This window comes from Hesperophylax consimilis, chromosome 19 (genome assembly GCF_061612785.1).
Source record: "Hesperophylax consimilis isolate HC1 chromosome 19, BYU_Hcon_1.0, whole genome shotgun sequence".
In the NCBI taxonomy this organism is placed as follows: Eukaryota; Metazoa; Arthropoda; class Insecta; order Trichoptera; family Limnephilidae; genus Hesperophylax; species Hesperophylax consimilis.
The window spans coordinates 25162311-25188251 of record NC_142854.1 but is presented as its reverse complement, the minus strand read 5'-3'; the positions used below and the strand labels follow the sequence as shown (position 1 = coordinate 25188251).

The following is a 25941-nucleotide window of genomic DNA, read 5'->3' as shown; positions in this document are numbered from 1 at the left end:
GATACGTATTATGTAACTTTTAGCATACAGTGAGTCGAAATATGTGATTTAATTCACTGAGGACTTCTAAATTTAAAAAAATTAATTTGTTTAGAATAGATCAACAATTCTTGAGAGAGATACGATAAGGCGCAGAATACGTCTGAGGTCTGAAGTTAACTCTGTAGTAAGACTAACCTAACGGTTATTTTCAAATACTAGGGTACATTCGTTATCTGTCGATGCTGATATGAAGGGTGACGTAGCGTAACGTTCTGAGTTCATTTTTGGTCGAAAATTACATTACAAACAAATGTAATTGTTACATATAAGATTTGTAACTGTGGTGAAAGTATGTCTGTCGGTATGAAAGATACAGGCATATCTGAGCAAGACAGCATGACCGAGACGTATAAAAAGGCGTGTCTGTTGTAACTCGTGCTCTCTTTGCAATAACATCTCGAATACTGTCCATTTGTATAAATACTAAATCAACCTAAATAAACCAAATAGTATGGAGTATCCTAACGTATATTATTTACAAATTATCTGAGTGATCGGCACGGCAGATCACCACAGTAACAAGGTGTGTGCATCACTTTACTTACATCAATAATAATAATGATGATTTATTGTCTTCTTTTTTTAGTAACAATATAGAGATAATGATATCCTCACAGAGATCTCCCGTGCTGAGGATGTAAATTTAAATTTTATAATTTAATTATAAGAAATTAATATTACAACAATGTAACATATGAATTTAATTATAAACATATATATGGTAGTATAATTTTTCTTTTTTTTAAATAATTTTAAAATGAGTGAGATAGTGTTTTTTTTGTATAGTTCAGTTTGGTACATTCGGTTTTAGTCTGTGTTTGATCTCAATAAATTTTCTATTTCAGATCTCCCTATATTAAGTATTCAGTTTTTTATTTGATATTTAAATGTTATAATGTTGAGGTTTTTGAGTGAGAGTGGTATTTTATTGTAGAGTTTAATACTATGATATAAGAAGCCTTTTTGCCCAAAAGTTGTATTAGTAGTTATTTGTTGGATAAGTTTTTGACCATGAGATCTAGTGTTTCTATTATACGTGTTTGTTGTTATTTGTTGGGTTTTGTACTTATGAATGTTAATGATTATAGTTTTAGAATATAGTTGATTAATTGACATGATGTTAAGATTGGTGAAGATTTCATCAGTGCTAGTTCTTACAGGAACTTTCATTAGAATTTTCATTATGGCTTTTTGAGTTTTAATTAGTGGATTTAGTATATTTTTATTTGCACTGCCCCATCCGATAATACCGTATTCCAACAGTGATTAGCAGAGAGCCATGTAGATTTTGATTAAGTCTTTTTTAATGAGTACATTCCTGATAGTTTTGAAAAAGTAACTTAGTTTTTTTTATTATTATTTTTCGGAATAACTTATTGAGTAAAACCTCAAATTATAATATTTAAATTTTTTTTTCCCATTTGATATCTGGTGATTTGACGTGTTGTTGTTCTTGTATTGTTTTGTATTTATTTTACTTATATAATGCACTTACATAGTGTTGATTGACTAGCTGATCATTTGTGGAAAAGTGAGTGGAAGGGTTAAGTTTTTCCTTTGGGGAAGACTTAACCCGGACAACTAAATCGGAAGTTTAAAAGTAAAAAAGAAGACAATATTAGTGATTCTTAAACGCAAATCTGAAACAGAAAAATCAGTTTGATTTTTCCGTTTCCTTTTCTGATTTTTCTGTTTCAGATTTGCGTTTAAGAATCACTAATATTAGTTTTTTTTATCTACGGTCTTGGTGTGAGGGACCTTTAAGTACCTACACATTGTCATTTTGCTATTGGTCAAATTGACTGCCGTGGAATTCCGACTTTGAGAGTTGCCAAACCTGAGGGAGCAAGGATCTGTGATTTTGCATTGGAAGCAATCGCCATTCTTTGATCACCAGCCCAGAGCAGCGGGCATTTCCTCTTGGCTGAGGTTCTATAAGATTAATAAGATAATAAACCCATTCATACTTTTATTTGTTGCCACATAATCCCACGGTAACATAATTTTGTCTGTAATGTAATTTTGTTAATTTATTCATAATGAATGGAAGGGTGTTCATATTTGATTAAAGAAAGATTACTGTACTAAATTAAATGGAAAAATTTGTGATGACGCCAAAATTAATTTGGGAGGTGTGTTTGGTTACCGCCGAACCCAGAACCATATATTGGATAACAAACATCTAGGCCATAGGTCTCGTTACGTTTGGTGATTTAGCAGGGGCACTCGGGTTTATCGGGTGATGTATGTTAAGGAAGCGCCTGCCCAACGGCTGCGTAGTTGCCAGATCGAGAGAGCATGGTTTTGGGAGATACGTAAATATGTTAGAGGGAGTGCGCTAATATTAAAAAAAACGATAGTAATTAAGCGAAAATGGTAAAAATATTTAGTGAAACACGACTCGTTTCAAATGATAATAAATAAAACATATTAAATAACAGAACAAAACGTGTTTTAAATAATTTTCGGAGCTTATTTTGCGATTTTTGTCTGTCGAGTGAATTTCATATAATTAACGTTTCGGCATTACAAATGTATAGATATTATCTTCAAAAATAACGTATATATTTTTTGGAACTTAAAAACTTAAAGAGTTAACGAGAATCTTGTTGTTGATCGGTAGAAATTGGGTATTCAGGGGCATAAGGATAAGGAATTGTCCTTTTCCTTAAACTTAAAGACTACGATTCCGGTTTCACTTAATAACAAGGAATTGTCATTGACTATAAATTTGAAGTCCTTTTTTCTGTTCTAAAAAAACCCCATCAGTTACAGAGTTTGTAGTTTTTTTAATCAATTTTATTCATTGTTGCCACCTAATCCCGCGGTAACATAAGGAATTGTCTTTAACCTTAAACTAACGGCTTTAAGGACGATTCTGGTTATAATGAAGGATAAGGAATTGTCCTTAACCTTACAGTTAAAATACTTCAATGTGCGACAGCCATTGACTACTCTACAAGTCCAGGGTGAATACATTTATTGTTGGAATAACCAACACGTAAGAAGTCAATTTTTCATATTTAAGGTTAAACGCAACGCTCGTTCTTTATATTATAAAAGTAAATTAAAATTATAAATGCTATTTGTTTACGCCCGTACATACGTAATACTAATATGAATAAATAGTTATGTCCGTAAAAGCAGTCAATTCTTATCGGTGCAATATTGTATTTGCATGTCTTTCTCGAAATAATTGAGTTTTTAAACGAACAAAACTAATTATTCGTGTTCATTTTGCATGTGTACGGGCGCGAACAAATAATTTGTCTTAATATATTAAAGCAATACCTTGCATAAAGCGTATTTAATAAAATAAATTAATTGAAAGAACACGTAAATTAAAGGAGACCCATGTAACCATTGAGGTGATTTTGCACAAAAAATTATCGAATTATTATTATTATTATTATTAACAAGCGTCGTGTTTAACCTTAAATATTACAATTTGAGGTTTTACTCGTTGAGTTATTCCAAAAATAAATAATAATTTCACTAACTTAACAATTGTATAAAATATGGAAAAAGTGACTTTGATCGTTATTTCCAGACACCTTTCAATGTTTAGGTTACGCGTATCGTGTTATCAGTGTGTACTGACGTATCCTGTGTTAGTTTAGGACTAATGGCCGTCTTACATGGCACATTTTTTCATCATTTTATCTAATCGGGCTGAAAAAATGGACGTGTTCTATTTTGGTAGTTGGTATTACCGATTTTCATACATTTTAAGATGGCGGACGTTATTTGACGTCTGCCAACTATCACTGTTTTACGTAACTATATTACGTAAAATCGTTGAATGTTAATTCAGTTTTATATTTAAAATATAGGTAAAAAGACTACAATACATATTTATTACTGTTTGTGAATGTGTATTACTGTTAGATATTGCGAATTTCGCGTGTATGTTTGATAATTCACATTTTGTTTCTGCCATCTCTCATTGTTTTACATAACTATTGTTGCATTATTATTGCACATTTAAAATATTAATAAAAAGTTCAAGTATCAACTACAATATGTATGTATTATTGATTGTGAGTGTGTATTACTGTTAGATATTGTAAATTTCGCATTGTATGATCGATGATATGACATTTTGTTTTTAGGAAATACTACAACTTCAACGTTAACTTGATATTGTAACATACTGTTTAATAAATTAAACAGGGTGAATGATTTATTTATGGAGTTGTGACAGCCGTTATTTTGGCATCTGAGCTGCTGTGTTTTGTTAGTTTCAACCCATATATTTTATAAGAATATCGCACCGATCAAGATACGATGATCAGGTCAGCAATGTCGCAAAACCTATAAAAACATTATGACAAAGGTTCAAAGACGAACGAGTAGACAAACACATCGATTGAGTAATAACAAAGCACGTGACAAAGCGCGCAAATGACAATGACAGATGATTTTATGGCTGTGATCTATGGTTATGTTTTAGTACCGTCTCAGAACATTATTTCTTCTCTAGTGGCAACTGTTTATATGAAATCGTAAGTATGAAAATAATGATCGTGTAAAGCGAATCTTTTTCGTGCGGGTCCCGATATGGGGATCGGTATGAAAAAACGTACGGTGTGAAGCATTCATTACTGAGAAATGTCGGTGTTGACTGTCAACAAACACAAACGGCCGCACCCATTGAGATAAGCACGTGTTGATCCACGGTTGTGGGAAAAATTCGATATATTTAAAAATGTGTTATCTTCAAGACCTTATGAAAAAAATGTATGTTTAAGCCACTATTCTTAGAAATTCCTAAATAACCGTATTTACGATGCCCGGAAACTTGGAGTCAAAGCGGGAAACTAGTGATATATGCAGCACTATCTATAATACTTCTCTAAATAGTATGAAATGGAAAAAAAACTGGACCACGTAACGGATTTTGACTAGGGTTTTAACTATCATTTAGAGAATTTCTTCCGAAAGGTTTATATATATATAATGCATATTATACTTATAGAAGGCAGAGAAAAGCCGATGTTTATCATAGAATTTAAAACCACAAAACTTTACTCTAAATTATTCACTAGTATTATACAGGGTGTATCGGCACTAACCCGACAAACTTTAACCAGCTATTCCTTAGCACATTTGGAGTAAAAAATGTTATGGGCACTTTGCTGTCCGGTAGCATTTTTTTTCAATTAAAAACAAAAAAATTTAAAATTTCCACACTACATCACTGTCATTGGCATTGCGTTTCGTGTTCAACACCTGTTATAAGCAAGTATGTCAAAAAGCGTCTTCGCTCTTTCGCACACACTAAATAATAATAGTTAAAAATGAGACGAATGATGCCGTGCCATTTCGCTGTGCTTGTAAAAGTGCGCCAATATAGGTACATACGTGCATTATTCAACGGGATTCGAATAAAATATTTGCCAGATGGGTTTTCAAACTTTGACAAAGGATAAAACAGTGGTGACATGTGGTGAAAATATGAATAATAATTTTTTTATTTAAAAAAAACGTTACCGGACAGCAAAGTGCACATAAGATTTTTTACTCCAAATGTGCTAAGGAATAGCTGGTTAAAGTTTGTCGGGTACGTGCCGATACACCCTGTATGTTTATACAGTTCTGCCAGCCTATGTTTGTGGTCGCAAAACTCGAAAAGTAGTCGACCGATATCGCTGAAAATTTCAAAATTTGTTATAATGTAGTTTTTTAACAGTAACATTGTGATATACAGTAGTGAATGGTGGAAAAAGTCGGAGATGCCCGATAAAGACATTTTGCGACAATTGCGGGATCCACTAGTTCAAGTTGTACCCATCAATGTAACATATCATTGAAGAAGAAGATAATACTAACAAATCTGAACGAATCATGAAACAGAATAAGACACATAAAATAAAAATATAACGGTCTCAACTGGGAATCGAACCCAGGATGTTTGTTTTACCGGGACAACGTCTTTATCCACTCGACCACTGAGACCTTATTATTATACGTCATACTTGGAGCAGGTGGATGAATTTGTGTATTTAGGAAGCATGTTTACGAGAGATGGGAAGGCTGACAGAGATATTGAAAGAAGAGTAAATGCAGGTAACTCCATTAATGGAGGACTGAACGCAGTTGGCGCTAACAAAAAAAATGTCCAAAGAAGCGAAGTTAGCAGTCCACAATGGAGTGCTGGTACCTACCCTGATGTATGGAAGTGAGGCATGGAACTGGCAAAGAAAGGATGAAAGTAGATTGAATGCTGTTGAAATGAGATCCCTGAGGCGTATGTGTGGTAAAACCATGTATGATCGTGTGAGGAATGTGGATATCCGCAAAGAGTGCAAGGCTGATGTAAGCGTAATGAGTAAGATTAAGAAAGGGACGCTTAGATGGTTTGGGCATGTAGAGCGAATGAGCGAAGAAAGGAGTGTAAGGAGAATATATGATGCAAATGTGAATGGTAGCAGAAGTCGGGGACGCCCGAGGAAGACATGGCACGACCAAGTGAATCAGATACTTGAGTCAGAACAATAGAAGAGTATGTATGAGACGATGTATGAATGTGAATGAGGCAAGGAGTGTGTGCCAAGACCGAGTTGTTTGGCGGTCCGTCCTCTCTGCCTACCCCTGCGGGGAAACGGCGTGATGGTTAGTTAGTTAGTTAGTTAATATTTGTGGATATCATAGTTCAAATTCAGAATCAACAATATTATATAGGTACAAATAAACATTTATACATATATGTGTGAATTTTTAGTTTATTTAATATCAAATTTCAAATTTTATAACTGGTGACCGGACAAGCTCATAAAAATGACAATTCAACACACTTTTAAAAAGCGATATAAAGTCATGAAAAGTGATGAAATAAAAAGTTTAAAAGATTAGGTTGGTTAGGCTTGTGGGTTAGTCATTAAAAGCCATGAAAAAACTAACATTCTAGGTTTATATACCTATTGTCACTTTTTAAAGGTTTGTTGATTGTAATTTTGTTGAGTTATCGTGGAATTATACGGTGTCCGGAAATTAGTGGTACAATGAATTAAACTGGGGAATGTGTATTACGGTGACCGGATAAATCATCAAAATGATAATACATCACATTTTTAAAAAGTTATATAAAGTCATGGATAAAACAAAAAACAAAAACTTTATTGACTGGGTTAAGTAGGTTAGGTTAGGTTAGGTTAGGTTAGGTTAGGTTAGGTTAGGTTAGGTTGAAAAAAAAAAAAATTTCATCGTTTTTAATGACTTTATATCACTTTTTAAATGTGTGTTGAATAATCACTGTGTTGAGTTATCATGGAACCATGTATTACATAGAAAATCCAGAAAATAAAAACACTTTGATATATCATTTATTTTAACTTTTTTTTGAAAACTTTAGGATTAAGAAAATATTGAATCAGGGTTTTTTTTAATGACAAGTCCCAACTGCTCCCAACCGTTAGGGGGCAGTGGGACTAGGTCATATGTGTCTTGTGTCTTGTGTCTTGTGTCTTGTGTCTTGTGTCTTGTGTCTTGTGTCTTGTGTCTTGTGTCTTGTGTCTCGTGTCTCGTGTCTCGTGTCTCGTGTCTCGTGTCTCGTGTCTCGTGTCTCGTGTCTCGTGTCTCGTGTCTCGTGTCTCGTGTCTCGTAAACAAGCGCTCAAATCAGAAAAATTGCATCACAAAATCGACACCAAATGTAGATAACGTAGATTCATCAGTTTGCAGAACGATGACGTCACGGAATATCTTAACATAGTAAAATGATTTGTCAATGCATATCTCACAGGTAAATTCCTGTGTCGAGACTTCATTAGCATTGTAGCTACATTGCTAAAACTTTTTTAAATTACGACAAATGGTTCATAGATGTCTCTTGAAGTTGACTCCTTGATTTCGCATATTGTGTAATTGTGCTCTCAAAAGGTAAGTTGACTTTTTTTATTTTATTTTTTTATTTATTTATTTTAATTTTTTTATTTTATTTTTATTTATTTTTTTTTTAAAGAAAGACAAACATTCCCAGGTTACGAATAACTCAATAATGTTTGAAAATCTCCTACTACCACCACAGAAAGCCGAAAATGTTGCTTGTGTTGTGATGGAGGACTTACTTGGACATACTTGGTAATATTATTTAAAACCCTTAAAAATACTTTGAAAATTCTTGATTTGAACATTTTTTGCTGACTATAAATAAAAATAGATCACTTTAAAATTTACTGATTTTTTTAGAATAACTTCAAATTTTTTTTTGTTTTTTTTACTATCTTAAATTCATCTCCAAGAACTACACCATCCTGCAACTCCGACAGTATCATTTGATTTGGTCGTGTCATCTCAACTCCGGTCGTCTCCAACTTTTTCTATCGATACATTCTCTTCTCCGTTCATTCTAACGACTCGAGCGATATCTGTCTTATATATAAATTTACCATATTATTTAATTAATACCATTCCTCAAAATATTAATATGAACACATATAAAATTGCTTACTGCTGTATAAATACAATGAATCCACCTAGATTTCTCCGTTTATCCAATATTTCAAGAGTTTCAACAGCTCCCAATCTTCTGGAGCCAGTGAGACTATGGCATCCCCAATTTGGGTATGTTGTCAGACTGTTGTTGTGGGGAAGAGAAGGAGATGGGTAGTAGGAATAGGGGAGTACCTGGCTATTAAGATATCGTCACCTAACACGGCTACAGTCTTTCAAGCAACTTTTGAATGGTGTTCTTACACCATGTTGAGAGTATCTTCGACTCTGGAACGTGTCGCAATTATTTTGATGAATAAATTGTGAAAAAACACGAATTAATTGAATAAAATTTACTTGTGCACGCCGCGATATGAACACGCTACCTACAGCTTGCTAGTCGAGTGCTTTACCCCTGGAACATGGAGGCCTTTAGTTAATTAGGGCTATTTTGATAATTTATGCTTATTTCCTAACCTTCAAAAGTTGATTGAGAAAAAATGGATCAATAATCCATCTTAAACCATCTCCCAAGACATAAATAGTTATTTCTTGAAGTAATTAAGTTGAAAACAAGTTCATTATATATTTATTTTCATAATAGCTTATCATCAAATGCATCCGTACTAGAATTTTCAATACGTTTTGATTTATCAAAATATTCAGTTTGGTTCATTCAATTGTTGTATGAAAAAGGCCACACTGTCGTTCCTCGTAAGGCGATGCACTACGTCGTTTAATATTTTAAATCGAGCCGTTATCAATAACACCCCTTACGTAGATGGTGATAATGTTTAAATTCCCGCTTAACACCATCCGCCTGTTTTGATTTATGCAAGAAAAAAACATGGCCAAAAAGTGCCTTTTATTTAATTTTGCAGATTTTCAGGCATAAATAATTATTTTTTTTCCAATCATTTTATAAATAACTTAATTTGTCACATTATACATTAAAATCATAACCGAAAATGGGTTCGTAAGTAGGAGATTTTGAACTTTAAAGCAGTTTTCATAGGCCTTATACATTATTTTTTTCTGGGCTTATAAAAAGACTTATCTAAAAAACACTCGATTATTTCAAAGGCAATGATGTATTCTACTCGCAGTATTTAATTAAAGCATCTGAAACATTTCTAGGCGACCAAATTTTCAAACCAAAAACACATGATTTTGCATTACTACGTAGTGTATCGCCTTAAACATGCTTCCCAAATACACAAACTCATCGGTTTGCTCCAAGTATTCATCATTGACAACTGTTGGATAATATCATATTTTTAATTTTACAGATTTCATAATGGTTGGTCTTCAAACCCTTGTATTTTTGCTCTTCGGAGTCGCTTTCGTCTGCGCAGGAGTCACACGCAACAACACGGAGGTGGAGTCCTTCAGTGCTTTCCTGCAAAGGTCTGTGGATGGAAAGTACCAGGGTATGTCTGCTTTTTTTTAATATAAGTAATTATTACTCCGGTAAATATTAGAACGCCATTGAAAGAATGGTTAATTGACTTGTCTTTATTTGAAATAGAGATTATGAAAACGCTGTTCCATAAATTTGCTAACCATACAAGCCTCAGGAATTTGTGTGTGTTTCCGGTTCTCAATAAAATACAAATAAATGGAATATTTCTGAACGCATCAAAAAAATAAAAGCTATTTTGTAAAGGTGATAAAATACGCTTAAAAATGTTATTATTAGGAATAAACATATAATTTTTTAAGCATTAAAATTTTAAAATCAAACTTAAAATTTTTTAAATGGCTCATTTTACGTTTTTTTTTTGTCTAAACACAAAACTAAAATTACTGGTAAAAAAATAAAATTTACTAGACAGATGTATTATAAAAATTATGGCAACCTCACTTTTTCATTTTTTCATACAAAAATAATCAATAAATAATTCACAGAGTTCAACAGCTCGGTTGTGGAACGATTTGCCGACCCAAAGCATCTCCAAAGATGACACAGCCCCAGAGGGAAAATATATTTCTCGGAATCTCCTGTGTAGAGTTAAAGTAAAAAAAAAAGATAAATAATCTATTCCTTCATATTAATCTTTAGATTAAATTAACCATTTTAATTTTGACGTTTCGATAATATTGATTAAACATGTAAAACAATCAATTTTTTCTTGATTTTTCCAATATTTTTTTAATCTTTTATGACAAACATTATTGGTGACCATGTTTTGTCGACCTTCGTAATCAAACTGTTACAATCTTCGGGGTCGAGATCCAAGGCTTGAGATCCACAGATCATTTCCGGGTGTGCATTAAATTTGTTTTAAGATAAGCTACAAGCCCAAAATGTGTGTATTATTGGTATACCTAATATCGTAGGCATTAAAATCGCTTGACAAACGGAGTCTAGAAACGTTCGATTTCAAGCACAAAACTGGTTTTTATTTATTTTGTAAATAATTTTATAAGAAAGCAAAAAAGTTAATCAAGTGAAACTGTCACAGATAATCTTAGCTATAATTTTTAAGTTGTTTCCTTTATGCGTTCATACATTTCTATTGAAAAAATATTTAATAGTTTGCATTTATATTTTTATTGACTAATTTATTATTGTATTTGTATTCTACGCGAAACGATAGTAAAACCTTCAATTTATCTAAAGCATATTTTTTGGTATTCATAATGTACACCAATTCGTTATAAAGATTAATCAAAATAGTGATTTGGCATTAAGCTTCGCCCATATAACTTAACTTATATTTAATTTTAATTTAATTTTTTATTTAACTATAAAATTTTACATTTTAAAACTGTCCATAGAAGCGAAGCTATCAGTCTATAATGTAATGCTGTAAGAATAAGTGAGGCATGGAATAATAAGAATAATAATATTTGGATGATTTGTATAGCGCCGTTTTTGTGCAAAATCACCTTAAGGGCGCTGTACAAATATATATTACAATTCTACAAAGAACTATATTTCCCCCATTTTTCCAAAAAAACAATTTCTTCACTTATTCGAATGAGGATCGGACATTGTTCCGTTCCTTCTCACCCTTTTTAAAATGCACGTCCTTGACTCCCCAGACATTTCAAGCACAAAACTGGTTTTTATTTATTTTGTAAATAATTTTATAAGAAAGCATAAAAGTTAATCAAGTGAAACTATCACAGATAATCTTAGCTATAATTTTTAAGTTGTTTCCTTTATGCGTTCATACATTTCTATTGAAAAAATATTTTTTTTAGTGTACATTTCATGTACATTCTGTGGTCTAGAAGTGGGAACTTTAGATCACATATTTTTTGGTTGTCCCTCTCTAAACAAATATCATCTCTTCTATCAAGCCTTATCTAAAATTGCCTCCCCTCCATTCAACATCTCATCTCTTCTAAGTCTGAACTCGACTCAAATTTTCATTATAATTTTGAAATTTGCCTATTTAAATAAAATTAATATTTAAATTCACCTTTCATAGTAGCAGAGAAAGGATTAGAATAGATTTGAAACTAAATACAAAGGTTTAAAAAACTACAAACCATGGTGAGGAGGAATGTGAAAAAAAACTTAATACCTACATCATGTACAAACTTTGCAATTGCAACTAATAAAAAAATTTAATTTAAAAAAATACTGAATGCTGTAGAATTAAGACCCCAGAGGTGTATGTGTGGTAAAACCATGTATGATTGTTAGAGAAGAGTTTAGATCCGTAAAGAACAAGCGTAATGAGGAAGATTAAGGCCCCGTAGTAAGCGTTCAAATTGGTTTAAAAGGGAGATATGTAAATACGAATGTTAGAGGGAGCGCGGTAACATGAAAAAAACGATAAAAGTTAAGAGAAAATGGTTAAAATATTAAATAAAACACGACTTGTTTGAAATAGAGCAAAAATGTCTCGAAAAATGCATGCAGTTGCATTTAAAGATACACTGTGATTTTTTCCATTCCTATAACATATTAAATTACAGTGCTTCTCGTGCAGTATTCATTTTAAAATAATAATAATAACGTTTTGTATAAAAGATAAAATGTCGGTTCAAACAAATACCCCAGAATATTAATAATACGTTCAACTCCATAAATATATTGGCAGTGTTTACTTTGTTGGATGATAACTCTGGCCGCTAGAGGCGCTAGTGTAGCGTGTTGCATTCCTTCCGACAATGGCCAAATAGTCCGCATTAATATTGTTTCACATATGAGAAAAAAGGCAAATAAATTGTATGTAGATTTCTTTTTTAAAAGTTTATTTTTTCACACTAAATCCATTACAATATATGAAAGAAAATCAACCCGCAAAACTCGTCCCGCTAGGAGGCGCTAGTGTAGCATAGACCAGTTGTTTCTCATAATTTAAACAAATCATCAAATTTCGACGATAATTTTGAAGTTCTGTAAAAGTACTACTCCAGTTTTGTTATTTATTAAAAATTACAATAGCGTATTATCCAAGGTGGATATTTTCAGTTGCGAACTTACCAAATACAAGAGGTCCAGAAATGAATATTTCTCTGATGGTTTGTGAATAATATTATGTCCCTATTGTTTATAGATTTGATTTATATCCACAACCTTTTTGTTTTCTAAATTTTTCGTTTTATATAATCTTTTGCTTTGTGTAAATTTTTGATTTCATATTCCTTTCTTACGAATTCAAATTACTTATTCCTTATTATGCTGTCTCAGTAGAGGTAAAGTCACAAGAAGGAAATCCATAATTGGTTTATTTTGGCTGTGTAATACTTATGTACAAACTGTAATAAATGTAAGCTGTCGATTTCCCGAAAATTAATAAATAAATAAATTATGTCCTATATGGGCCACTTCCTTCAGAGAATAGAAATAATATCAGAAAATGAATAAATCTTTCACAGAACTTTATCGTTAAAGTTTGATGAATATATTAGTAGTTGGTTTAACTGACTGATTATAATAATGCATGTGTTCCAGAACCTCTGACCCCCGAGCTGGCCAAGCTCCAGAACGAGTGGGAGAGGAGCGGGAAGTTTGAGGGAGACATTGTCCTGACTCCCGAGCAGATTGACAGCTTCCTTGATGACTATGCCGGCAAGAAGAACGCCATCCGGAACATCAGTAGGCTGTGGACCAACAAGATTCTCTACTACACCACCACCGGATTAAGTATGTTACCTAAACGCTGTCTTCTCATCTTGTTCTTTTGGTTCTGGTTATTCTTCTTCTTCATTGATTCAATAATAATTGATGTGTAATTTTGACATGAGAACAATAAAATTACAGTAAACAAACAAAACATACATGAAATAAAAATTCTAGAATAACATTTTTTAAAAAGACCGTGATCTGATAGGTGTACCATGGACAACCAAAAGTTGGAATAATTCAATGCGAAATTCACCAAGTAAACCTTTAAACATATCAATATCACCTAAGTATTGATTTCTCACAGTGAGAAACCTCTGTTTCGGAGAATCAGAAATGTATTTGGGCTTATTTATTTATTTATTTTTTTTTTTAAATGCATATTTACAGAATAAAAAATTCCAATAACAAAGATACATTATACAAATACACAATCATAATTGCCCAATTAGCGATTTAAATTTATTAATGCTCAGGTGGAAAATGTCGATGTCAGAGGCTAGTGAGTTTAGAAGGACTATCATTATTCCGAGAGGGATTGCTAATGGTAAGTTAGTCCTACATCTCGGAAGAATGAATGGTTTGTGTCTACGCGCTCTTGCGAAGTTATCAGGGACGTAAAATAAAATTTTATTCAAAATTTCTGGATTGTTGATGTGACCGTTCAACAAATTATAGGCCATCATCAGCAACGCAGCTTTCCGCCTGTTGACAAGACTATCGATACCTAGCATTCCGGAAAGGAAGGCTGATGGGTATAAATAGGGATAGTACCCGAAGTCTCTAAGATAAAGATAACGTAAAACTTCTTTTGTACTTTCTCTACCATTGAAGTGTACGTTGCATCCCCTGGTCCCCATATTATTGAAAACTGTCCCCTTATGTACAATGCGATGGAACAATGTATTGTGTCGTGTTGATCTTGTGGGTTTGTGTAAGTTTATAAGTTGCACGAGTTCCGAAAGGTCTAATTTAGTGTTTAGTATTTGGCGTCTGTCTAATGTATGAATTTGTAGAGTTGTTGCACTCCGCGTATTTCCATTTGTGGAAATAATTTTAAAATTTTGTTTATTTGTTTCTTAGCCGCTGCCCAAGTGACCGCAGTGGAAGTCGCACTCGCTGCAATCTCCAGAGAGTCTTGCATCAGAATCCGGAAGAGGACAACACAAACCAATTACGTTAATGTTGTCGTGAGTTGTTTTTTTGTACTTGTCCATTAACGCAGCAACAGCATTCATAATATTCACGTTCTTCGTGTTCTTGGATAGTCTTAGTCTGCTCCATATGGTGAAATAATGCATCTATTCCTACAAGACGTCCCAGGTACAGTTCTGCAGTTTGATAATGGGATTTACCTGATCTTATTGTGTAGTCTCTGTCAAATTAATGTCCAGTGTAGCGAGGTTAGCAATGCGCAGTGGAATTATGATACTGTTGTGTTCCCACAAACAGTTCTCCAACTCTTCGTGGAAGGAGATTTTAAAGAATAAATTATTTTTGTTAAATCTGGGATTTATTAAATACTTCGCGTATTACAATAGTGACTCGATAGTCGACCTAACTAGGAGCTGGCTTAATGAGATCTGCCAAAACCAAGTTTGTCTGGAAGCAACCTAACTGGCCCTAGAGACTACTGACTACTAGCTGCCATCTTGCGGACTTACAAACAAGTTCTTTGCACTGCCCTCTATGAGTGCATCTGTGAATCTCTTAGCTAACTCACTTCCCAACAGATACCAACCCTGATGTCTGGCAATGAAGCATGAAACTGGCAGATAAATGATAAAAGCAGAATTGGTTGCTATATAAGTGATTTCCACGAGGCGTAAATTATAAAACAGTGTTTGACCGTGTTATGAATGTATCTGTACCTAGTTACCCATGGATCCCGAGCTTCTCTTATGATCTCTGCTTCTTCTGCCTTCCACTTTGTCATAATTAATCGTTTGTTTGTGTCCACATTCCAGAACAGCAACTCTGGCTGCTACTCCAACGTCGGCATGACCGGAGGAGCTCAGATCCTCAACCTTGAGACCAACACTGGGTGCTTCCACCACGGAATCATCATCCACGAATTCCTGCACGCCCTAGGTTTCTACCACATGCAGAGCACACACAACAGAGACGATTACGTCTGGATTGTATGGAACAAGATCCAGCCCGGTCAGTTCTAATTCTTTGTCATATTATTATTATTTTACATTAACTCTACACAGGTAGACTTAGGGTCTATTTCACATGTGAAGATTCTTTGTGGAGGTAAGGAGAGGATGTACGGTAGCAATCTGGGGACAGTATGTCCAGGAGTGACGGACGTTTGACATATCCCTCCCATGGCGTCTTAAGGCGATGGATCGAGAGACTCCGACGAGGACAAACCTTCTCCCATGTACCCGGGCACCCCTGCTTTACAAAACGTAATTTTAAACTTGGGGTGAGTTATGGCAGAGGTGTTGGTCACCCAATTATTTTATTTTATTTTATTTGGGAAACAAACAGTTATACAAATATATTTTAATACAAATCATTTTTACCAAGTTGCATAAACCAGTAAAGTTCATTTACACAGAAGATTCATTTATATATAGGTAGAAAAACATATGTATATAAATAATACAATACAATATAAATACTAACTAGTAGAAAAGGAAAATCTCCAAAAAAAGTAAAAATAAAAAGACTACAGATTCAACCCATACAAAAACAATATACACACAAACAATACTATGTAAGCATCCCGCAACGATCGAACGCTACTCTCTTAGGAATGCTATGAATCCTGCGAGGCTCGTATTGAACACATCGATATTTGTGCATAATCTATTAAAGGTGCTACAGCTTCTTCTTATAAATACATTTTCAAGATAATTAGTATTGCTCTTAGGAATATAAAATGTGTCCGGAGATCGAATTACGCTTAATGGACATCTGAAATGAATATTTTGTAAAAGGTATGGGCTATGAATAAAATAGTGGATTATCTTATATAGAATTACTAGGTCTCTGATATCTCAGCGTTGATCAAGAGTTTTAAGGTTCATGGACACATTGTTTTCATCATTTCGCATGCGATAAGAGACAAATTTCAAAAACTTTTTCTGAACTCTTTCTATGTTTGATTTATATGTAGAACTATGAGGGTTCCACACTGTTGATGCATACGCTAGGTGGCTTCTGACGTAAGATATGTAGAGAATCTTAAATGTTTGTGGATTTTTGAAAACTGAACATACTCTAAGTATAAATCCCAGCATTTTCAAAGCCTTCGAGGTAATATGCTCGATATGAGATTGAAAAAGAAGCTTACTGTCCATTAGGACTCCAAGATATTCATTCCATTATAAATCCATTCCCACCTCTCAAATTGTATCATAAAACACCTTTCAAAAGTGTTGTGATTTATCCAGTTACCGGTTTGAATAATTGCCTTGCAGCTGTGATAGTAAAAGAAATATGAAAAACATGAAAAATAAGTAACACAGTAAAAACACTACACGTGTCAGTTTGAAATATTAGTTGTTATTACATGTTGCAAAGTATGTCATATACTCGTATATTCAATAATATCCTTTTTTGATATATTTTGTCACCAGAGGAAATTATTTCAGTTCAATAATTTTATGGCAGGAAGACGCAGTAGCTAAATTGGTTCCGAATTCGCTCTGAATCGAAAGCGAGCATTGAAGGTACACCCACCCTATCCCACCCCGGTATAGGTGACTTATGGTCACCCCTTCGGAGCTCTCGCATGAATCTAATTTTTTTGAATAAACGGCTCTACAATTTATATAAATGAAGCTAGGCCTTCAATGTCCCCGCATACGGTGTTATGAAGCGGTATGCAAGCGCTTACAAGTACTAAACTAAGGACAACACAGAAAAATAAACAACAAAACAATCAAGTTCAAGTGTCAGGCAGATAGTTGGTGGAGGGGACCCACACTCCAGTACCTGTAAACACATAAAAGTAAAGTAAACAATAGAGTGACGGGGGAGTTTCGCCGAACCACGACTGGCAGTCCTGTTGAGAAATTGGTGGTGGTTGGGGCGACTGGTGCAGGTCAGGACTTCCACACCCCTTAGCCGACCACCCGGTGGTGCCCTGAAGATAAGTATTGGAAAAAGAGGGATAAAACCCTAAAGAACCTAGGGGAAAGAAGCGTCAGGAGGTCGGAGGCAGGGTGGAGGTTACCCCAGCCCACACAGTCACCCCTCTGACCACCAACGCTCATCAGGGGTGGCGCAGGTGATTGGCGGAGTACCCCGGTAAGAAAGAATAATAAGAAGCTCCAGTCGTGCATGCGGGGACGAGGCCCGTTATCCAACCCCTAATGGGGAAAATAAACAAAACAAAACAGACAACGAAGTTCAGTTCTCGCCTGTAAACTCGTTGCTGTTACTAAAAAAAAAAAAAAACCGGAAAAAATACATGTAAAAAGAAGAGAAAATAAGAGGAAAAATGAAAAACAATAATCAATCCAAAAAGTGCCACATAAGGGCAACGGTAAATAAGTAAAAACAAAAGTAAAGGTGTAAAAATAAGATCTGCATGGTCTGTAGAGAGGACAGTAAGTATTGAATAAGATAACAAAGTAAAGTAAGAGAGATAATTAGTAAACACAAATATATAAGAGTGCTTACAGTGTCTGTAAAAAGAAAAACAGTGTGTTGACCTTAGACAGGGAAAAAGAAATATATGAAAAGAAAATAGAAAAATAAGAATTAAAAAGTACAAGACAAGTTAATTAAAAAAAAAACAAAATATAAACGAATGGAAATCATCTGCAACAGCTGGTACAGTAAGAAAAAGAAATAAGATAAGAATAATAAAATAAGAAAAACAGAATAGCATATACAATAATGAAAGAGTTGTAAAAGAATAAGTCAATGGAGCAGGAGCAGTACACCGGGGGTTCCCAATTATTACACTAGTCAACGACTCTAAGCACAGGCCATCTCTCAACCCAGATCCTAGTAAACTTCCTCAAACATTCGAAATTCACACTGTTAGAAACAAGATCGGTGTTCCACACCGGTCTAATGGGGATATTCAGACCTTCTATCATTTCGTCTCTGGCATCCTTCAAAATCTCACAGTGCCACAGAATGTGCTCGGCCGACTGGTAATTATTGCCACAAGCGCAATTGGGGTGAGTGGACAGGGCAAGGCTGTGAAGCCTTCCCCTGAATTCCCCATGTCCTGAAAGGAGCTGCGTAACGTGATGGTCCAGTTTGAGGAAGGCCCCTTCCATTCTGAGTTTAACTGAAGGGAAGAAGGAGAAGGTCCATCTTCCCTTGCTCGACCTATCCCAACGGACCTGCCACTCTTTGAGCGACAGGTCCCTCATCGTTTGGAGCAGTCCTGGGAGAGTTCCTGGTCCACCCGGTGTCAGAACGACACCAAGGTGGTTTGCCGGGATCCTCGGATTAATCGCTGCTTCACTAACACTTCCCTAATCTCTAGATCAATTGGTAGTACACCAGCCAAAATTGGCAAAGCGTCCGAGGCGACGGTTCGATATGCCCCAGATAGTGCCAGCAGGGGAGTGCGTTGACCCCTATTGAGAGCTAGAAGTATTAAGCAGTTATCCAGGCGGTGCTCCCAAACAGAGGCAGCATATGAGACTTGCGCAACATATACCCCCCTGTAGAGAGCGTGCAGAGCCGGTCTGCGAAGTCCCCACTCAGCCGTGGAGATTCTTCTTAGCTTCAGGAAAAGCGCCTGAGCCCTGCTGGATACATCTTTGACATGAGCCAGAAAGGAGGACGATCGATCTAGAGTGACACCTAAGTATTTGACGTTATCCACAAATTTGATATTAGTGTCTCCCATATGGATGGTAGGGTTTCTTTCCTTACTGAAAGAACCCTTCATCAGGAGACCCATTGTCTTTTGGGGAGCGAAGGTCATTTTATTCCTCTCCCCTCATTTAAGGAGGGTGTCCAAACCTTCACCAGCCTTACGTTCAACTTCTCTTCTACTGTCCCCAGAGACAAGAAACATTTTATCGTCCGCATAGTCGATCATGATACATCCTTCAGGCAAGGGTAACCTAGAGGAGTCATCGAAGGTTATATTCCAAAATTCAGGACCTAGGTTGGAGCCTTGAGGGCACCCCATATCGGCTTCGCGTTCAATAACGGTGTCGCCATGAGATATAATGATGGTGCGGCCCGATAATTAATTGTCCACTGATTTAAATAAAAGTTTTGGGCAGTTCCTATTTTTAACCTTGATGCGTATCATGTCCCACCACGCGTAGTTGAAGGCACCAGTGATATCGAGGAAGATTGTAACTACATACCTCTTAGTACAAAACTTCACCCAATTAAGCGCAAACGACATGGCGTGCACGGTGGATCTACCGGGGACGAAGCCAAATTGAAGATCGCTAGACGGGGAGAGTGATTGTCGTAGTCTATGCCGGATAAGTTTTTCCAGGATCTTGCCAAGCACTGGAAGTAAGGTAATGGGCCGATAGGCCTTGACATCAGTTAGTGGCTTGCCGTTCCCCTTAGGTATGACCCTGAGCACGCCTCTCTTCCATTCAGAAGGGAAAACTCCTCTTCTCAAACACGTTTCCATCACTTAGAAGAGTTCCTCCCTAGCGTGGATCCAGACTTGCTTCGCTATCACACCATTGAGTCTGTCATGCCCTGGTGCCTTCCTAGGACCCAAACCCTTAATTATTGAATCAATTTCTGCTCTAGTGACTGGAATGACTCTATCCTCTTGGGCGAGGTCTCTAGGTGGAAGCCGTGCCAGGTGTCTTACCTGTTTATGGTGGTCACTTTCCCCAATTACTGATTCTACAGGAACTAACTTGCCCAAAAGTGTGTTGAGAGTAGAGGCCACGTCTATCGTCTCAGCGTTCCTATCTTCTGTGATCCCAATGAGACTAGACAAATACCGATCCGATCCTTTTCCGGATTTTTCAATTGCGCTTTGGATTTCCCACGGGTTGGCGTTGCCCACATTATTAACCCAATTATGCCAGGCAGCTCGTTTCGCAGAAAGTACAGCGTGTTTAAAGGTCGCCCTGGACTTTCTGAGTTCGGCCCAGAGAGGGGCTGTCTCCTCTTTCGTGCAGCCACCCCTCCTGGACAAACCCAGTGCCCTATAAGCTCTCTTATAAACCCCTTTAAGCGAAGTCAGCTCAGGTGACCACCACGTCGTCCGGATAATTGTCTTTGGGTTTGTTCTGCCCAGAGATGAGTTGGCCGCTGATACTTGTGTTGACTCGACCTCCTAATTGTCCTAACTCGCTTGAATGAGGTTTTTATACCTCTTTATCCCCAGCGTTCAGTTCGCTTTTGCAAAATGATATCGTGCTGAGCCTAGCTAACTCTGAACATCCCCCGCCCCTGCGATATTGGACACAGTAAAATAAGGCCTTCGCTTTGGGGTTGATCTACAATAAATCCCTTAACTTCACGTTGTGTGATTTGTTAATTCGAAGCCCACCGTTATGGGGTGGTAGGTATTTAATGTCTCCTTTCCATGGTAACTCCCGGTTCTTTTTAGCCAAAGTGTGGGGAAAACGTCCATCGACCCTCAGCGAGTACTACAAGAAACGAGTACGTGTCTCACCTAACTTTCGAATACTGGACCCTATTGCTAATTGACCTAGTAGTTTCTATCATATCTCTACAATTTCCTTGTATCCCCGCCCTTACCTAATGTCCCCGTGTTTATAAATTCTAGATTGTGACATAGAACCGTACCCCCCCCCCCCCCCCTCTTGTGTACGGGCTATTAAACCCTTCGTTGAATAGTGTGTTGTTTCCGCATAAGTACTGGGACTCTCTCGTCGACCTCTGTAACGATGTACTGAAACTAGATAAATGGATTTAGCCGTGGTTAGTAAACTTTGGGTGTTGCGGATGGAAGTGGGAACGAGAGAAAAGGAGATGGGAACGGATTGAATGACGAGAAAAAGGTTTTTTTGCAAACTGGGTCGGCACCTCACTGCCCCAAATGAAATGGTCGCTATTCTTCCAAATGCAAAACCCCAAGAACCAATACGTGTCTGGCTTTCCCCGAGGTCTGGTCTAACTTCTTCTTATAGTCGCCTTGACACCTCCGGACCGCTCACGTCAGAGGGAGAGATAATGCACCTGTTGGAATATCCCAAATCACCCCGCCCCGCTTCCTCCAACGGACTACTTTACTGACTGTAAAAGGGGAATTTTTCATTGCGTCCCTTGTCATGATGCTAAACGCGTGCATGTTTCAAATAGGTTTGTTCTGGTGAGGCTTTCAACGTCCACTAGCCGCCAGGCCTACTATCCACCTCACGAAGGTTGCTGCAAAGGATCTCGAGGGTTTTCCAGTCGAGTTGCATCAACCTCCGGGTAAACCCCGCTTTAGTATGTGTTCGTCCTCCGATTTTGAACCCTCGTTCATCACGCCGACGTCCCCTCCACGCGATTTTGAAAGACTTGGAGCCCGTTCAATTAAACGCCTTCGCAGCGAACCAAGGCCCAAACATTCCAACTTGACATTAATTTTCATACTGCCTCTCGTGTCCTCTCATCCGACCCGGTTCCGCGAAAAGGGATGACCTTCCGAACTCTTCGTGATTCTCCATACAACGTTGACGCCCCGAAATCGCGTGATGAGGAAAGTAGAAAATCTTCTGAGCCGAGGAAGTTGTGTGCTTTCCCAAGACAGCTTACGGACAACATACTCCAACGGTGAGTTCTAAGCCGAGGCCAAAGGTATTTAGGAGTTTGTTAGTGAACATATAAGGTTATACAAATATTATTAATTTTATTTTTTTATTTGTTTTGAGCATGAGTTGGTTGCAGCTAGTCGCTTCCATGTTGATTTGAGGTGCCTCTGCGCGGCCGCCAACTCGGTAGAGTGTACGACTTTTGTCGTCAGGCACGGACGTCGAGTGATTTATGGGGTCCCTTTTCTTCCTTTTGGGTCGTGTGTCGCCACTAACTGCTTACAAATAAGTAGGTCATTGGCCTCGTGCTAAACACAGCTGTTAGAAGCAAGCAAACAGTTCTAAATGTGATACTATTTTATCAGTTGCAGCCCCATCTTCGTCGCAATTTTAACGTTCTGGAAATATATATTCATGCAAGATCACTCACCTAAAATCGTTATATTACCAGTCCAGTCGGGATATCGACGACATGTACATTAATCCGCGTCCAGGAACTGTAGGTATGAGTAGAAGCCCCTAAGCCGTTAAAGGTTCGTATTAAATTCGAAATCGGTTCTCTATGTCACCCGTCTACTCGCCAGTAGAAACTATAACCATATTGTATCTAATTTTTCTAGCTAAAATTTCTACTTTCATACGCCGCTCCGTAGATAGCACATAAATTACCTGATACTAGAATTCGGAATGTTTAAGCGGATCATTTCTTTCAATAGAATGATCTCTTCCTCCCTAACCGTAAATTGATAGTTGACATGCATCGGTATCTGTTGGCCTCCACTGTACCTAATCTAGATATCTCCCCCTAACGACTATTTTAGAGCATCTAAGTAAGTATTTGCCGAGATCTACCCAAAACCCCCTCCCCCTCCCTAGAACCTTTCATATATTATTTGCCACGTTCACTTCGATTTTTTCACTAAATTCTTATATCGTGTAAACCGTTAAAATCCTTCCCGTGCTCGCAAGGAAAACACTGTCTCTTCAATTTCACAATAAAGTTAGAACTTTGTCTTAGCCGTTTTCGTCAGGTCATTTGATAATTATTATGGTTCTCTATTTTTTTCTCCTCTAATGGCACACGCGTTATTATTAAACATTACTGCAGTTGAGTTTCATCGTTCTATATTAGTCTGAACCAAGAGACTCCAACCCGTGAATTTAGTATCGTCTAATTATGAGTTTACCCTTTTTTTTGGTTGAATCTAATTAAATTTTAAAACACTTCAATTATTTCAATTAATATTAAAACCACAACTTCACTATATTTAAAACTCTATCAGTTTAGTTTAAAGATAGCACACCAAACTGTCGCGACGTTAAGTTCTCGAAGACCGACTCCTACCAAGTTAAAACGAAAAAAGCCCCGATTTCCTCCAAACAACGCTATTTAATAATGTTTTCTTTCGAATAAATCGACTTAAAATTTGTGCGACTTTCGTCTTTATGAATTCGAGGTTTCACTCCCCGTTAAGTTTAGAATTGCATAATCCCGTTTCAGATTTTTTTTGTTCTCGCCTTCCGAGTTGAGGTAAACACCTACCCTCTGCCGAGACGGGTACAGGCGTGCACTCGGTGACCTGACTTTTGGGCGCCCTCCCGTTAATGATATACGGCGATGTAGATTATTGCGTAAAATTATTTGATTCTTTTTTTTCGTACACGTGTTGTGTCCGTAATATTGGTTGATTTCCGGCCTATAGACTAGGTGTAGCTCATTTCTATATCGTTGTTTTCGAAATCTTTCCGAGAAATTCGCTATTGATATCGATAATATAATCGATAAATTATCCCAACTAACAGAAGCTTTTCACCTATTATGTCCAGCGCTTGCGCAATACAGTATCCTTCCTTGTGTGCTGCCTTCTAGCATTTGATTGGTGTCTACACGATCCGTGGGTGATCCCAGGACACATATACCTTCCCCTCGGTGATGACATACGTAGGCATTCGTTCCAAAATTTGATCCGACACGTTTTTGTAATTTCGCCTACCTGTTTTGACTCTTTTCGTGATATCCGCCGCATATCTTCTGGTAATCTTTCGTAACCCAACGCTGTCCACTACCCGAGTCGTTGAAGCCCCTTCCATCATGAGCTAAACTACTTTTCGGGTTTCTTTTCGATTTCCGGTCCTTTCTTTTCAGCGATCTACGCCCAGTACATCCCTGTTTTTACAGTTTTTTTGCGTCTAGTTTTAGCCCAACCCATATACTCTTTTCTCGCTTCATCCAGGAATTTCAATATATTATCCTCGTAACTTCGTTTACGCGCAAAAAAGGTCGTAAAATTTTGATCGTTAATCAAAGACTTCGTGACCCATTAACTTTTATGTCTTTTCTTAATTACCCAACTTGCATCTCCTCCGTGTTAATATAATTAGGCAATTTCGGCCAAACGTCCTATCTTAAGTTAAAATTTGTGTTCACTGTGGCCACTTGAAAGAGCACTCAGAAGTTCAGCGATCGTAAACAATTCTCTCTACGAGGATCAACTCGTAATATGTCTTCTGGACCAAACATTCTAAAACACCCTCTCCTTTCACCAAACCGTCACCCCCTTTTTTCGTTATCGATGGTTGGGTATCGCTTTGTTTCTGCCTTAGAATGCAAATTTATCGTCGAATTCCAAGTGCCTTTACACGCATCGTGAGACCGGATCCCAAGGTTAGCTCAACAGTAAATCAACCTAGAATGTTTCGCGTCTTTAGACCGCCCCTAGTCTCCGTGATCGGCGAAAAATTATTTAATTGATTTTGGGAATGGTCTGATTCGTTGAAACCCAACGCGCCCCTTTTCAATTATTACGTGGTTAACACCTATTACCGACGTAGGTTTCTATAATAAAGCTTCTAGGATGTCCCAAAGATGTCCATAGTCTGTTCGTTTCTCCCTATTCTCTGAACGTATTTTAATTTATGAAAAAAAAAATTCTTTACGTTCCTTTACCCCAAACAGGTCCATTACATACTACAGCCGAGTTGAAAAAATTCCCCAAATTGTCCGGATCGGTAGCTGCTACGTGGTGAAAATCCCTTAATGTATCTCCTAGAGCTTCCCCAAAGTTATCCCAGTTCGCCCTAGTGGTGTAGAAATTCCAGGAGGATCTTGGAGCTTCGGTTTTCTTGACACCAATCGTAAATGTGATAAGTCTGTGATCCGAATTTATTGCGCATTCGTGGACCATCCATTTTGATATCCTGGCCGCAACTGATTCAGAGCAAAGAGTTAAATCAATGTTGCTCTCTCCCATATGGTTTGAAAAAGTGAAAAACGAACTCCGTTCGTTGACGATACAAAGGCCTTGCGCAGCAATCAGGTCTTCGACGGCATCAGTCCGTGATCGTACTGAATGAATTTTATTATTGTCAAACCATAGTGGAGAGCGAGCATTAAAGTCACCTCCGATAACTATGTTACGACCTTTAAGCGCGTTTAGGGCGCGTGTCAGACTCAGGATATGTGGTCCTACCGGGTTCCTCCATTTAAAATAAACTGAGATCAAATAGATCTCAGTATCAGCAAATTTAATACATACACAGGTTTGGTACTCATTGGATAGCCCGGCCAGAAGGAGGGGGCTAATCAACGAAGTGTTGACCAGAACACCCGCCCCCGGTAAAGAGCCGACCTCGAGTACCGCTCCCGGAAAGTCAATAGGAGTCTTACCTTCCCAAGTGTACTGTTCCTGTATAAGCATGATGTCGA

The 25941-nt window shown here is 37.0% G+C and overlaps 1 protein-coding gene across 1 annotated transcript in view; it reads left to right on the top strand.

The window, feature by feature from the left end:
• Positions 1-9771: 9771 nt before the first annotated feature.
• The window catches only part of LOC149415040 (hatching enzyme 1.2-like), a 32851-nt gene continuing 16681 nt past the window's right edge, over positions 9772-25941 (top strand). The window contains exons 1-4 of the mRNA XM_089642983.1: positions 9772-9904; positions 13390-13581; positions 14644-14750; positions 15528-15723. Coding sequence (XP_089499109.1) covers positions 9772-9904; positions 13390-13581; positions 14644-14750; positions 15528-15723 — 628 coding nt within the window. The remainder of the gene's footprint in view (positions 9905-13389; positions 13582-14643; positions 14751-15527; positions 15724-25941) is intronic.